Genomic DNA, 14333 nt, shown 5'->3' with positions numbered 1-14333 from the left:
AGGGCCCTGCAAGACATGAAACGATGAAGAGCGGTAGGAGAAGATGGAATAACAGCCGATTTAATCAAAGATGGAGGAGACATAATGCTTAGAAAACTGGCGGCTCTTCATGTGAAGTGTCTGTCGACTGCAAGGGTCCCAGAAAACTTGAAGAATACAGAGATTATACAAAAAGGGAGACAAAAAGGGAGACGTTAAAGAATTGAAATACCGCTATTATATAAAATATTTACCAAAATAATATCCAATAGAATAAGGGCAACACTGAATTTTGTCGGCCAAGGGAACAGGCTGACTTCAGGAAGGTTTGTTTGAACGATGCGCGTGGTCGCCCTCACTCCAGAAAAGAGGAAGAAACACGAACTGGGATCGCGCTTTGAATATAACCGGTCAGCGCTACAACCGCTGTTGTAAATATAACCTGAATATAGTTGCTCGTCTGACTGACTCGTCCTTCGCGTAACAATATCTACAGAGTTTCTACAGCTACCTTAACTCTACACAAAGCTACACAAGAAAAGCAGGGAGATACCTATAAAGGAAGGGGTCAGACAGAGAGACACAATTTCTCCAAAGATATTCACTGCGTGCTTAGAAGAATTCAAGCTATTAAACTGGGTAGGCTTAGGAGCAAAGCTCGACGGCGAATATCTCAGCAACCTTCGTTTTGCCGATGACATTGTTTTATTCAACAACAATGTAGACGAGTTACAGAAAATTATTGAAGACCTTAACAGAGAGAGTGTAAGAGTAGGGTTGAATATTATTTTGCAGAAGATAAAGATAATCACAAATAGCCGGGCAAAGGAACAAGAGTTCAGGATCGCCGGTCGGCCTCTAGCGACTGTGAAGGAGTACGTTAATTTACCAAGGTCAACTAATCACTGGAGACCTTGATCATGAGAAGGTAATTCACAGAAGAACAAGAATGGGTTTGATCGCATACGGCAGATATTGCCAGCTCGTGACTGGAAGCTTACCATTATCATTGAAAAGTAAGGTGTACAATCAGTGCATTTTTCCAGTGCCGACATATGGGGCAGTGACTTGGAGACTGACAAAGAAATTTGAGAACAAATAAAGGACCACGCAAAGAGCGATGGAACGAAGATTGCTAGACATAACATTAAGAGACAGAAAGAGAGCGCTTTGGATCAGAGAGCAAACGGGTATAGACAATATTCTAATTGACAGCAAGAGGAAAAAATGGAGCTGGGCAGGCCATGTAATGCGCCAAACCGTTGGACCATTAGAGTTATAGAATGGGTACCAAGAGAAGGAAAACGCAATCGAGGACGAAAAAAGACTAGGTGGAGCAATGAAATTATGAAATTCGCGGGCGCTAGGTGGAATGGGTTGGCGTAGGACAGGGGTAATTGTGGATCTTAGGGAGCGACCTTCGTCCTGCGGTGGACATAAAAAGGGATGATGATGATGATGGTGGTGGTGGTGGTGGTGGTGGTGGTGGTAGTGGTAGTGGTGGTAGTGGTGGTGGCGGTAGTGGTGCCCCCTCCCCACGAAAAAAATTATTGCGTACGTGCCTGGGTTAGATAACAGGTGGACCATTATGTTTACATAATGGGTGCCAAGAGAAGAGAAGCGCCGTCGAGGATGGCAGAAAGCTAGGTGGGGTGATCACCAGATTATGCTGTCATTATGATCACCAGTAGTGATCACCAGGTTACGCTGCCGTGTCCCTCCATTAAACCTCTATTTACACAGGACTGGTCTCACGCGATCGCGTCTGTGTCCGTACCGTCAAGAAACAGAACCCCTAGACAATCATTTTTCGTTATGCCGCCGATAGAAATTGTTAAGAAAGACTTCTGCAAATTACGCTTGCTAAATTAGGGTTAGTCTTATCATCAGAAATGATACTATCTGTCGGTGCGTCAGGTTTAGGTTTCAGCCAAAGGGACGTGATTAATTTCGTTTCCGGTTACATACAATCAACTAAACGAGTACCTTTTTGAATGCTCTTTCGTTATTTGTTTGTCTTTGTTTGTTTTTTTCTTGTTTTAACCGAACATGTAACACTTCAAAAGATTAAGTAAATGTTTCAGCACACAATTCTTCGCCAATCCCCCAGTGTGAGTATGAACCATAATACGAGGCCATCGTCATCATCACTCGGCCCTGCGAAAGCGGATGTCCAGCGAGGCTGTTGGAAACCACAACTGCCGAGGGCGGTGTGCAACGCTTTATCCCTTTAGTCTAATGGTAGTAATACTATTTTTGAGTAATGGTAGTTATGGGAATTTATAGTTATAGTGGTGCTGCAACAACGTTGAAATCAGCTGGTCGGCTGGCTATTTTATAAACGAAAATTTAGGGACGTCACTCCCCACCTAGCAAGCTGCCATCGCCGCGGCAGCTTGTGGAACAGTAATCTTTACCGGGAAACGTATGCTGAGAGTGTTGAGTGCTTCGTAATGCATGGACGCCTAGGAGCGCCTTACCATCAAATATGACGTAATAGTTCTGCGGAAACCCGCACGGTGGAGAGAAGTAATTAAAAAAGGGAAAATCCGACATCCACCCATTCGTAGCAAATGCTACAAAGGAAACCTATACGGGTTCCTCGAAAGGAAAGCCTCGCAGTTGAAGAAAAATTCGTCCTGGTCCGGAACTCGAACCCGGGACCATCGCCTTACCGGGGCAGCCGCTCTACCATCTGAGCTAACCAGGCGGCTAGCAGATGGCATGGCGAAGTCAAATTTGTCAACAACTCGAAACAAAGGCAACAGTTTGACGTAATAGTTCTGCGGAAATCCGCAAGCTGGAGAGAAGTAATTAATAAAGGGAAAATCAGACATCCACATGTTCGTAACAAATGCTACAAAGGAAACCCCTACGGGTTTGCTTTGCTTCGAGCTGTTGACAAATTCGACTTCGCCCTACCATTTGCTAGCCACCCGGTTAGCTCAGATGGTAGTGCGGTTGCCCCGGAAAGGCGGTGGTCCCGGGTTCGAGTCCCGGACGAGGACGAATTTTTCTTCAACTGCGACGCTTTTCTTTCGAGGAACTCGTATGGGTTTCCTTTGTAGCATTTGCTACGAACGGGTGGATGTCTGATTTTCCCTTTGTTAACCATCAAATATGTGTTGGGAATGCTTGTTTTGAGCTTGTTCTTTAATGAAAACGTATGCTGTTGTGTATGTTGTACACGTGATTCCAAAGAATGTATGCAATGTTCGTCTCACTTTGCTTAGTGCTTTTAGCCCAAGGAGGTTTAAAACATCTCTGTGTATAAGCTTATGCCTTACGGAGGTATGCACCATTGCATTTGGGGGTATGAGTTACTGATTATGATAGTTTTCACTCGACGTTACGCCACGAGGAAATCCCGGGATTCATGCCATAGACAACTTCGCTGTAGAAAGAGTGAAGGCAGGCAAATGATTTCACTGACTATTACGATACTTCATAACGCGACATTTTAGCGCAGCTCGATACGTGTTTACATTTTGCGATATATTGAGTGGCGCGGTTAATCTGTCTCGTACTACGCATTGCAAACGGAGCGAAGTGTGGTGCGACTGCCTCGCTAATTGGAAGATCGCGAGAGGCAGCGCGTGGGTAACGCGTGGCTGCGATTCACAGCAGTTGCCGCAGACAGACCTCCGCTCTTGCAGCGCTTTGTTTCCATATACGGCAGCGGTGGACGCGCTCGCCGCATGCCATCGGTGAACAGACTTCGGCGCGCTACTCTAACGCCGTCTCGCAGGGGTCGTCGCTGCAGAGGCCGCCTTGCTCCGCAGTACGCTAGTCTCATGATTTCGCCATACCCTCCTCCTCCGCTTTCCCCTCCTTGCGCTCTCTTCGCTATCACCTTTTTTTTGTCCACCGCCGCGTTCCGCGTTCGCTCTTTTAACCTTTCTTGTATGCGTTCACTCGTTTGCGAGCGACACCGAGGTACGCTAACCTACAACGCAGGATTGTGTGCCTAAGACTTGTGCTCCAAAACACCCCAACGGACACAAACATAAAGCCCGCTGTGTGTCTGCATAGTCCACACACACAAAGGGAGCCGTTGAGGCGTTGTTGTGCGTCATTGTATATAATCTTTGTGACGGTTGAGCATTATCATTGCCTGACATGGCACATCCCATCCTAGCAGAAGTGTAGGGCTGCACTTAATTAAAATAATTATTATAATTATATGTGTACATTGTATACGTACAGTCCCAGTCGGCACTACGTTTCGCTGTGTAGCGAAGACGCTCCTGTTCCGCGCAACGCTTTTTTCGGGACTGGATGTCCAGAACGCTGAGTGCACGGTTTGGAGCCATTTTGCTGGCGCCTGTTTACGTGCTCCTTCTGCATACATGGCCAGCACGCGGTTCAGACTCCAGCTCCAAGCGTTCACTTCATGCTACGGAAGATTGTAATGTTTACGCTATCACAGTCCAGCACGCGACCTCCATAACCCAGCACCTACATTTTTGTGCCATAGGAAAGCAAGCACAGCACGTGCCATACGCACAAACTATGAAACGCTGCCGCGGCGGCGCCGACCAGTGATTATTATTATTATTATTATTATTATTATTATTATTATTATTATTATTATTATTATTATTATTATTATTATTATTATTATTATTATTCGCTTCCCCTTTGAAACAGTACGGGGACCAATCTCGTTCGCCAACCTTATCGATTTACTCAGGTATGCTATCAACGCCTTTTCTTCTCGCATTATTGTGCACATCTCTTTAAGCTTGTCTGCCTAACTTGTACCACTGCCCATGCCTATAATAGATCTGGTCGTATCTGTCTCTTCCCTGCTTTTTTTTTCCACCAGTACTCTAAAGGTCTCTTGCTTAACCCTACTGCTCACCGTTTGATACTTCCATCTACTTTAAATCCAAGTGTTTCTGGAAGTTGTACGTTACATACTGGTCTCTCTGGGTGAATCCCTTCACATTGCGTTAGGATGTGCTGAGTGGTCTCCGGATTTTTGCTGAAGCCTGCACTTTCCTCGTCTAATTCTGAATATTTGCTCCGGTATGTTCTTGTCCATAGGCAATCAGCTCGAGCTTCATGAAACCAGCCTTTGCGTTATCCTACAGATTTTCACTTCTAATTTCTTTTTGTTCATTCTTGGAAACCTCCATGGCTTTTTCGTTTTCAATCTTTGCATCCATTTCACTGTCTCTGTTTTTCTCACTTTCTTACTGATTACTCCCAGTTGTCCGTCTACACTTTCAACTACGAGATGCACGGAGGCGAGCGCCATCTGGTGTTGTCGCATGAAACCCAGCAGCGCGCGCACGACCACAGCAGCAGCAGCGCCCGGAAAGTCGGGAGAAGAGGCACAGAAAGCTTTGCTTTAAAAACAAGCCCCAACCTCGACATTACACCAGTTTCTTTCTGGATGCATTAGTAGCAAACAGTTAAACAACACAGCTTTAGGCGTTCATTTAGATTGCATTTAGATGTTATCCTAAAAGGTATGCAGTAATGTTAAGGAATTTCACAATTCAATCTGCATGTTGAACTTGCCCGCAACACTATTTTGATAGAGTTGCAAAACTTTTAGATTAACCAGAACATTCACGGAGGCTCTTTAAGGTAGCGTAGGTTCGCAATGCGAGCATTCATTCGGCTCCATTGACGATGGATAGAACGCTTGGCCTTTTGAGATTCCCACTGTTTTATGTGCAGTCAAGCTCCGTCGAGAGTGTATGTATGTATATTCGTGTACACACACGCCGGAGTACACGTGTAGGGAAAGCAAAGTAATCGGCACGAAGTTAATAGTGCCTGCGGTCGGGGCTACAAGGCCAGTTGCGCACTCTTTTCGGCTAGTCGAGATAGCTCTTTCCCTACGTAAACGCGTGGTGCGACAGATCTGTCGGACGTTGCGGCGTCCGCCAATTCGACGCATTTCATTGGCGTTTCGCGTACACCCAGGCTTCGTAGGAGTGCGAATTCTTTCTTCCTTCGGCTTTTCTTTCTTCGTCTATAGCAAGATCACAAGTCGCAGTCTGCACCGTAGTCATGGTGCGAATGCTGCAGGGGATCACAACGAAAGTAAGAAAATAAATTGCCAGAAATACCTATTTATATCCATGTAACACGGGCAGCCGGACCCAGGAAAACAGGTACACAGCGACTTGTCCACGAAAGCTGGTGGTGTCCTTCGCCACTGGTAAATTGTCCTGTCGTCGTCCACCAACCACCAAGTGCTGCCCGCACTCCATAGCTTGGGGCCCGTGTTGCGGTCGGTATAGAGCCGTCTGATTTCGTGGTTGTCTGTTCATACTTGCCGCATAGCAGTGGCGCTGTAAATTACGACGCTGCTGCGTTTCGCGGATACAATGCGTAATTATAAACATGTTGTCGACGACTACGATGGCTGCTTGTACAGGTTATCACCAAGCTTGGAACTACAAACTGATCCAAACGTTTTCACAGCCAGGTTGTACTCCGGCAAACTGATCATTGGTTAAGTGCTGGCATTTAGTTGCTGAATAGCAAGCTCCGCTTCCTTCCAGTTAAACCTCTCCCTACTCGCGCTTTTTCCCTCGGTTTTCTTTTTCAATCAGTCAATATTCGACTTCTTACTTGGGTTTTGGTCATGGGCTAAGAGCATGTAGAAGGCTTCATCAAAACTGAAAGCTGGGCGAGAAGGCTTCATGTGGGGCACGTTGACCCTCCCTGCTGGTTTGAAATGGACATGCGGCCGCATCCAAAGGTGCAACTTGGATGGATGGACAAAAGCGAGTGAAATACTAACAATAAACGTGCAGACAGGGCTGTAGGAGTACCCTGGTTAGCGCCTGCCACGGTGATTTTTGGTTAATACAATGATCCCGTCATCTTGAAACAACACCCAGGTGACTTCTTCAATCGCGCCAATGCTTCAATTTCCACAGGGCGCCTTCCTAAGACACGGCAGTCAATCTTTTCCACGCCACGCATAGCGAGCGTGTGCGTGTGTTTACTGTGCATTGCGAAATGCCTGAAATCCTGCCGCTGTTCGCATATTCGGAGGCCGGGGCTGCGGGCGTCCAACATGAGCTTTAACATCACGCGACGGTGGCCCCGATGACGTGCGTACCCAGAACTGTCCTTATAGCAATTATTTTCCAAGAAAAAAAAAAAAGAGGCACTTGTGTATGCCGCACAGTTTTATAGACGAAATGCATGTGACATTTGCGGCATGGAGCTCAAATAAAAAAATGCGCACGTACGTGACAGCACCAACACACACGCACGCTCCAAGAGGAACGAGGGGCTCGGGAAAGGAAACACTCATTTGTTCACCCTAAGCCCCGTGAAAGCTATGGACATTTTCATTCTGCAGAATCCGGCGCAAGGCGCCTTCAGCGTCAGCTTGCGACTCTCTCCGTGTAAGTCTTGATATAGTTTCAAGACTCCGGTTTACTGCCGCACAATAAGTATATATGAGGTCGAATCTGCAGAAGCAACAGAACGTAAAGAAAAAAAAAATAGATTAAACACTGTTTCTCTCTCTCTCTCTCTCCCGTACAATATCCGCGCAATGAGTGTCGTTTTTTTTTTTTTTGCCCGGCGCGGTGCCTCTAGAACACTCAGCCTTTCGAATCTTGCAAAACCGCGGTGGCAGACGCCGTCTCCGCGCAGCCCTTGCAGCAGGCGCTAGACTCAGCGCCGCGTTTTAGGCTGAAAGCCCCGGTTCTCCTTCTCCGGCCATTTCGAGAGCCCCGCGTTTTTGGAGGGAGCGAAATATTTCACTACGCCAAGTATCGTCTAACATTGGCTGCTGCTCAACCCTCCTCTTCCCATTTTCTATCTCTCTCTAAACATAGCTTGAGAGAGAGCTTCTGCCTTTCACAGCGTTTACTGGCATTCTGCTCCGGCCTGCTTTGTTCTTGCTGTTCTCTTCCGAATCGCTCTCGCCCTCTTTCTTTAATCAAAGAAGCCAATTTCCTATCGAGCTCTTCCCTACGAGCATGCACTTAAAAGTCGACCCGAGATGGGAGTTCTCGATCCTGAATTTCCTCGTAGTCCACCGTGGTTCCCTACGAAAACCTTTCGCTACGAGCACCAGTAACAAGCGAGCACATGTTACAGTTATGAATCCTCGGGTTGTCGGAGCATGAATTTAACTTACGCAAGGGGTCTTCTTGTTCTTAATGTTATTCTGTGAAAACGCTATCATTTTTTACGCTACTAAGTAGTAATTGCCAAGAAATCCAGATATTTTGGTTACATCATGCTCGAACGCCTTGAAAATTCAAATGACGTTAAAAAATCTACACACGTGCGCATTCATTACCTTGCCACTGTACTGGCTTCCGATGTCTACCAACGAAGTGCTGATGATCACTGGAGCCATTTCTTGTTTTCATTCGCACACTTGGTCCTGCTGTCACATATGTAAAGAGTTGACCTTCTGTAAGCATAATTGCAGTGGCTATTAATGTTTATTTTAGAAGGAAGAAAAATGACACCCTGCTTAGATACACGGAGGGATTACACGTTCAGCAAACCTATACAAACGGAGACAAACAAAAGGCAATGCTCAAAGAGCACAGAGCTACTTTTCTGGCTAATCCTTTTCTCGAACTGAGGCAGTGAGGCACGCGCCATCTTTCCGGAGTGTCAGCGCACTTCGTGATGTCAGCGTACTCGCGTAGTGATAAGGCACTGCCCTGCGGTGTCCCGCCACCACAGCATGAATGCCACTTTCGCGACTATTGCACGGCGCTATGGGCTAGCCTCCAAAACGAAGTGCGTCTTCGCTCACGCGCTTTAATGTCGGCACGGACAGCGGACAATGCTATCGCGATAGGGGAGGAGAGTGGACGAGGGACACAACCAAAAATGCATGGCTTCGGCCGATAGCCGAGGTCGTCACCACCGGTCGTCGTAAAAAAACGTTCGGAATGAGCATGTCCGACACAAGATGGTCCCACCAGTTGAAAGCCGCTTTTACACCTGCTGCTTATTGGAGCATTGGTGTTTCGCCTGCGTCTCTCTTTAGTCGCTCGGTTACCGCCGCCGCTGCAACAGACGAATGTGCAGAGCGAAGATACCCCCTTCCCCCATCAGCTTCGGTAATCGCACATAACAGAAGCTTTCAGATGTCGAATTGCGATTATGCGCGGGTCCTCGTCCTGAAACCCGCGCCTGATGCGAAATGTCGTAAAACGAAGTCCTCGGTCGCAAGCACGAGCGGGTGTACGTGAGAGAGAGAGAGAGAGTGTGTGTGTGTGTGTGTTTGTGTGTGTGTGTGTGCGTGTGTGTGTGTGTGTGCGTGTGCGTGTGCGTGTGCGTGTGTGTATGTGTATGTGTATGTGTGTGTGTGTGTAAGCGTTCGACTCCGTGAGACCTGGACAGCAGACGATCGCATACGCTACATTTCTGCGCAAAAAAAGAAGTAAGAGGGGTGGAGATAAATACCGGCACAGTGGAAGGTGCAGTGTGTCGCAGTAAAACCGGAATATTAAACGACCCCACTTTTTACGGTCGAGCCGGACGGCGCTGGTTTTACGTTCTCGCCAAAATTGCAGCGTCGCCTGTTTTTTCATGCGTAGAGTGTTCGTGAATTCCGGCCATGTTCTTGAAAGTGGCCCGTGTTAGAGCTTTGCTGCGAAGCCCTCCAACACCGATAGTGTAGGGCTAACGTTTCTTGGCGCCTGCAGCTGCCTTTATGACAAATATAAGCTGAAGCTCGGGCTGTAGTATATTGCATGTTGGGCTCATTTTGAACCGCTAGACTATCCGATGGTAAGATACAATATCTTGTCTTCGTTCTACACGCGCAATGTAAAACAATTGTCGAATTAACATGTGCAATTCTCCTGAGACACTGTACTGAGCAAGGAAAAGCTCAAGTATGCATTTGATTTAAAATTCAATCGGCCCGATAAAGCACAGACAAATGAAGTGCCTGTTACGTAATATTACTTGTTTAGAGAAATTGGTAAGCGGACAACACCTCAGATATAAAGAGGGTGAAAATAGATCGTATCGTATCTACAGAAATATTGGGGTGACCTAAAGGTGTTTGGAAAAATGCGATGCCTCATGCATGACGAGTGTGAAATTCAGTTTATGCGGTATGAAGAATTTTGTCTTAGTCCAAACTCAGAAAAAAAAGTTGTTTGCCGTGAAATAACGATTTATTATATTCAGACCCGCTGTGCTGTTGAAGAAACATTGGAAGCGACAATTTCCGAATAAATAAGTGTTTCAACTTTCAGCTGTAGATTCCTAGAGGTTAAAATTATATGAAATAGGAACTTCGAATTTGCCCTTCATTTGAGGCACAGGTAAAGTGAGCGCAAATTACAATAATATAATTGCTCCTCAGATCGCTGCATTAATTCTTATATTTCAACTCTCAAGTCACTTTCTTGAGAACTTTGTCACAATGGGTTTGGAAGATAACGCAATCAAGATGTATTAGCCCTAAATAATGCAAAACAAAAAAGGCGTGTGAACGTAAAAATTAAGTCGGAAGAGCGTAGAACCTTCTGTTCCCACTTAGGACACTAGAGAACTGCCGGTGAGAAGGTCTCGTACCCCTGCACATTTAATTTTAACGGCTTCATTTGGTGTGTACGTGCCATCGTGTACGTGTGCTGAGTACGTAGTATGATCTGAAGTGAAGGCGCTAAAATGACGGAGGACAAAGAAGAAACACACACACATACATAGTACGTAGTAGATACACTTGTTCCCTGTCCCCATCTATTCCCGAACGGGGCAAAAGTTTGTCTTCTATTGTTGCAGGAATGTTATGTTACTTATGAACTTTCTCGAGGACAGTGTCGCAGTCGGCCACTGCTGACATAAGTAGTGAGAGAGACAAACATGAAGGAAATGCAAAACTAAAACGACTAAGAACATTAAAGGTAGGTAGCTCAGAAATACAATGTGATCCGTAACACAGGCTGTCCGTTTCGCTTTGCTAGCTACGTGGTGTTCAAGTCCAGCATGCTTCACAGAGGCAGAGAGGTACCAAGTAAGGATAGTTCAGAGTTCAGTGAACATTTGCTTGTTTACTAAAACTGTTAGTTTTGTGAATCAACGCTCGAGTTAAACAGCAACTGGCCATTACAGACTACCTCACAGGTAGATATATAACCCTACCAGTTCTTGTACGATCTCCTTCCTGTATACTACCCTACGCGATTTCAAAGTTAGTAAACCGAGAACCATGCAGTAAGAGTTACCAAAAGCAGCTGCACATTCTGAACAATATTAGCGAAGGCGATCCCCCTCTTGAGATAAGCGGGAACGTCGGAACACTCTTCGGGGGAGGGGGGGGGAGGGGGGGTCCCGACAGCCAGCGCTCGTCAGGACACGATGTACTGAGCACTTGGCGTCACTTAGAATCTAGTTGTCAGGCTGCTCAGGTCTTATTCGTTCTTTTTTAAAGTACATCGACGTCCTGCAGCTGATGCTCCCTGGTTTAAATAAGTCAGTGGCACGAACAGCTACGAAAACCACCTGAGCTATAGACGGTCTTCTGCTTAGCAGCAGTAGCCCGGACCCTTTCCCGCTAAGATGAATGTACTTTGAAGCGTGGAGGTACGTGTTAGGCGAAAAAAGTATACTGCGCAACTCTCATCATAGGAACATTATCATACCACCTATTACTTCTTTTATTATCTTTATGCAGGGATATATTCGTGTCCGTTAGACGGCGCCAGCCACTCCTCTTGTCCTAATTCATACACGAGGTTAAAGAAAGAAAGAAAAAAAAAAGAAGAGAACACGACATCAAACAAACATTACACATAAGGCTACAGCGAAACAGTTCTAAAATTGACGTACAATCAACAGGAACAACTCTTTCTGAGCATTTCACTAGCGTTTGAGTGCTCATGTTGACGCGCACACGACAGTCCGCGTTGGCTGTAAAGGCAGCGCACACAAACACGCTCAGAATAACCGCTGGAACACGATAATATGAGCGCATACGCCAGACACGTCTATGCATGCACGCGTGCATCGTTGCACTGCATTTTCATGATGTTCCACGCCCTGAGAAATGTACAGGTAGGGGGGCCTTTGTCAAGCAGTTGCATCTGCCTTTAGCCCCATGTATCCCAGGCAATGTATTGTCTAAATAAAGCCTTCAAACATTCAAACATATAAAAATATTAAAAAAAGAATGACTCGCTTTGCCAAATACAGCGTCGTGTTGAAACGTACAATAATTAAACTTTAGGAAGTTTTATATATTCCCGCTTCTTAAAGAAACCGTAACAATGCGTGTGCTGTACTTTGTTCCAAGTGTTCTGATGGCCGCTCACCCAGGTTTTGGCTAGTGGTATTGACCGCCTATCCAAAGCGTCTTTGCAAAAAGCGTCTTGCGCTCAGTATCATACGTGGTGCAGTGTAATAGCAGCTGTTTTATTTCTTCATCAACCTCATCACAAAAGCACACAGCGCTGTCGGTTCTTTCATATATTTTACAAGAAGGATTCAATATAGGCTGCGCCAATTCGGTGTCTATAAATTGTTGCTTCTATCGAGCGTCTGGTTTTCATAGGTGTGGTGAATTGTATGTTATGGTCTATGACGTATAATGCGGAACTTCCCGCACAATTTGGGAACCAAGTATAACTGTGGTCGGATGTAGTACGAATTTCCTTCCTCTTCACACCCTATGTCTCTTGTTTCCACAAACCCGTTCCGAAGCGTGGAGTACGTAGCAAGCTAGAGTCGCTTCACTAGAGGCTATAGTATTCGAGGACGTTCTCTACCTAGTCTAGTTATTTTTTTTTCGCACCTTTGCTTTTTCTCTCCGCCATTCTTACCGTTCTTTTCATTTGCCCTTACGCTTCCCGCAATGCAGGGTAGCAAACCAGAATTTCTTCCGGTTAATCTCCTGGCCTCCCCACCTCCCGTTTCTCTCTCTCTCTCTCTCCCTAGCCAACCTCTCCACTTTTCTGACAATAAAAGTGCCCTCTCTCCCTCTTTTAAAAAAGTGCGCGTATGGACCCTAGGTTAGCAGTTGACCTGGGCATTATGCGCTTGGCATCTTTCCGTTGTCGTCATGGTCGCCTGTCTTGTTCCTCGCCGTTACTCTCTACCCAGTCTCCCAGTACAATAGAGTACCTGGCTAGAGGAATGTGCTTGGGACCAGCCTCTCTGATTCTGTTACCACTAAGCTTTTCCCTGTTTTGGGCCACTCACCGGCGAGCTCGACGCTGGCGTTCCGCGACCGGGCCGTGCCCAATACGTTGGCGGCCGTGCACCAGTAGAGCCCGGTGTCCTGTTCCCGGCGGCTCTGCTGCACTTGCAGGAAGAAGAGCTGTCCTTCGGGAAGGACCATGCGCGTGGCCGAGTCGCGCACTGTCCTCCCGTCGTGGAACCACGTGATTCGCGGCGGAGGGTCTCCGTCCGCGCCGCAACGGAGCGTCACCGGCTCGTGCTTGCGGACCACCACGTCCACCGGCTGCTCCGTGATGCGCGCCGCTCGACCTCCGCCTCTTCCTCCTTCACCTGCTTGGCTGGACGCTGCGTGGAGACGCCAGAGATAAAGCGAGGATGAGCATGTAGCTCTTAGGGAACGCGCGCTATGCGCAAGAAGTGAAACGCCAGTAGTATAGCGGAACACACACACTCACGTTCATACATACACAGATGCGCGCACGCACGTACACGCACAGGCCCCCTTTTCAGAAAGAAGACCTCGCATACTTGCTGTAAAAAATGCGAACGTCTGCGCGAAATGGAATGAGAAGTAAATGGTTCTAGTTGCAAACTATTCTTCTCGCTAGTCCTTCATTACACTGTTGTTACTTGCTATCGCCACTTACAGTACATTTGCATTAATTGTTTGTCGTAGCAGGCATTATTGAAATCAGCAGAGGCCTCGAGAAGGACTAACGAGACGAGCGGAGCTCTCTGCGAGGGCTCGGCAAGGATGAAACACTCTTGACAGGATGATGCAACTTCCTCTGCCAACCTGTTCTCTAGGTATTGTTATCTTGAACTGTTATCTTGCTTACTATACTGAATGTGAACGTGAGACAGCTTCTAAATAAATGAAAACTGCGATGTCGAGAAGAAGTTCTATAGTGTGGTGTGAATGCAAGGAAGAATGAAGAAGGAAAGCGAGAACAAGGTGAAAGGCAAGAAGAGCAACTAGACTATCAAATGGTTTGCTACTCCAAATGGGGCAAGTGGTAAAGTCTACAAGAAAAAGCTGAGAAAGAGAACTTCACCTACAACAAGTGGTTGCACAATAAATGGTATCTCAGGTCGGCGGGCGTCCAATACTGCAGTCGCGCATTAATAGCTTCGCGTGCCAGCGACGTTTCGAGCCACTGTTCTAGAATCTTCGCCACTTCAAACGTTCCATAGGGCAGCCGGTCCAA

The 14333-nt window shown here is 46.6% G+C and overlaps 1 protein-coding gene across 2 annotated transcripts in view; it reads right to left on the bottom strand.

The window, feature by feature from the left end:
* LOC135902078 (roundabout homolog 1-like) overlaps nt 1-13426 on the bottom strand; it is a 124626-nt gene extending 111200 nt beyond the window's left edge. The window contains exon 1 of one of the 2 annotated variants that reach the window (XM_070537067.1): nt 13147-13426. In XM_070537067.1, the coding sequence (XP_070393168.1) occupies nt 13147-13285 (139 nt within the window). In that variant the 5' untranslated portion in view covers nt 13286-13426. The remainder of the gene's footprint in view (nt 1-13146) is intronic. The other variant, XM_065431991.2, reaches the window with a different exon arrangement.
* Between the last annotated feature and the right edge of the window lie 907 nt (nt 13427-14333).

Source organism: Dermacentor albipictus, chromosome 4 (genome assembly GCF_038994185.2).
Source record: "Dermacentor albipictus isolate Rhodes 1998 colony chromosome 4, USDA_Dalb.pri_finalv2, whole genome shotgun sequence".
Classification (NCBI taxonomy): Eukaryota; Metazoa; Arthropoda; class Arachnida; order Ixodida; family Ixodidae; genus Dermacentor; species Dermacentor albipictus.
This window is presented reverse-complemented; position numbering and strand designations above follow the sequence as displayed.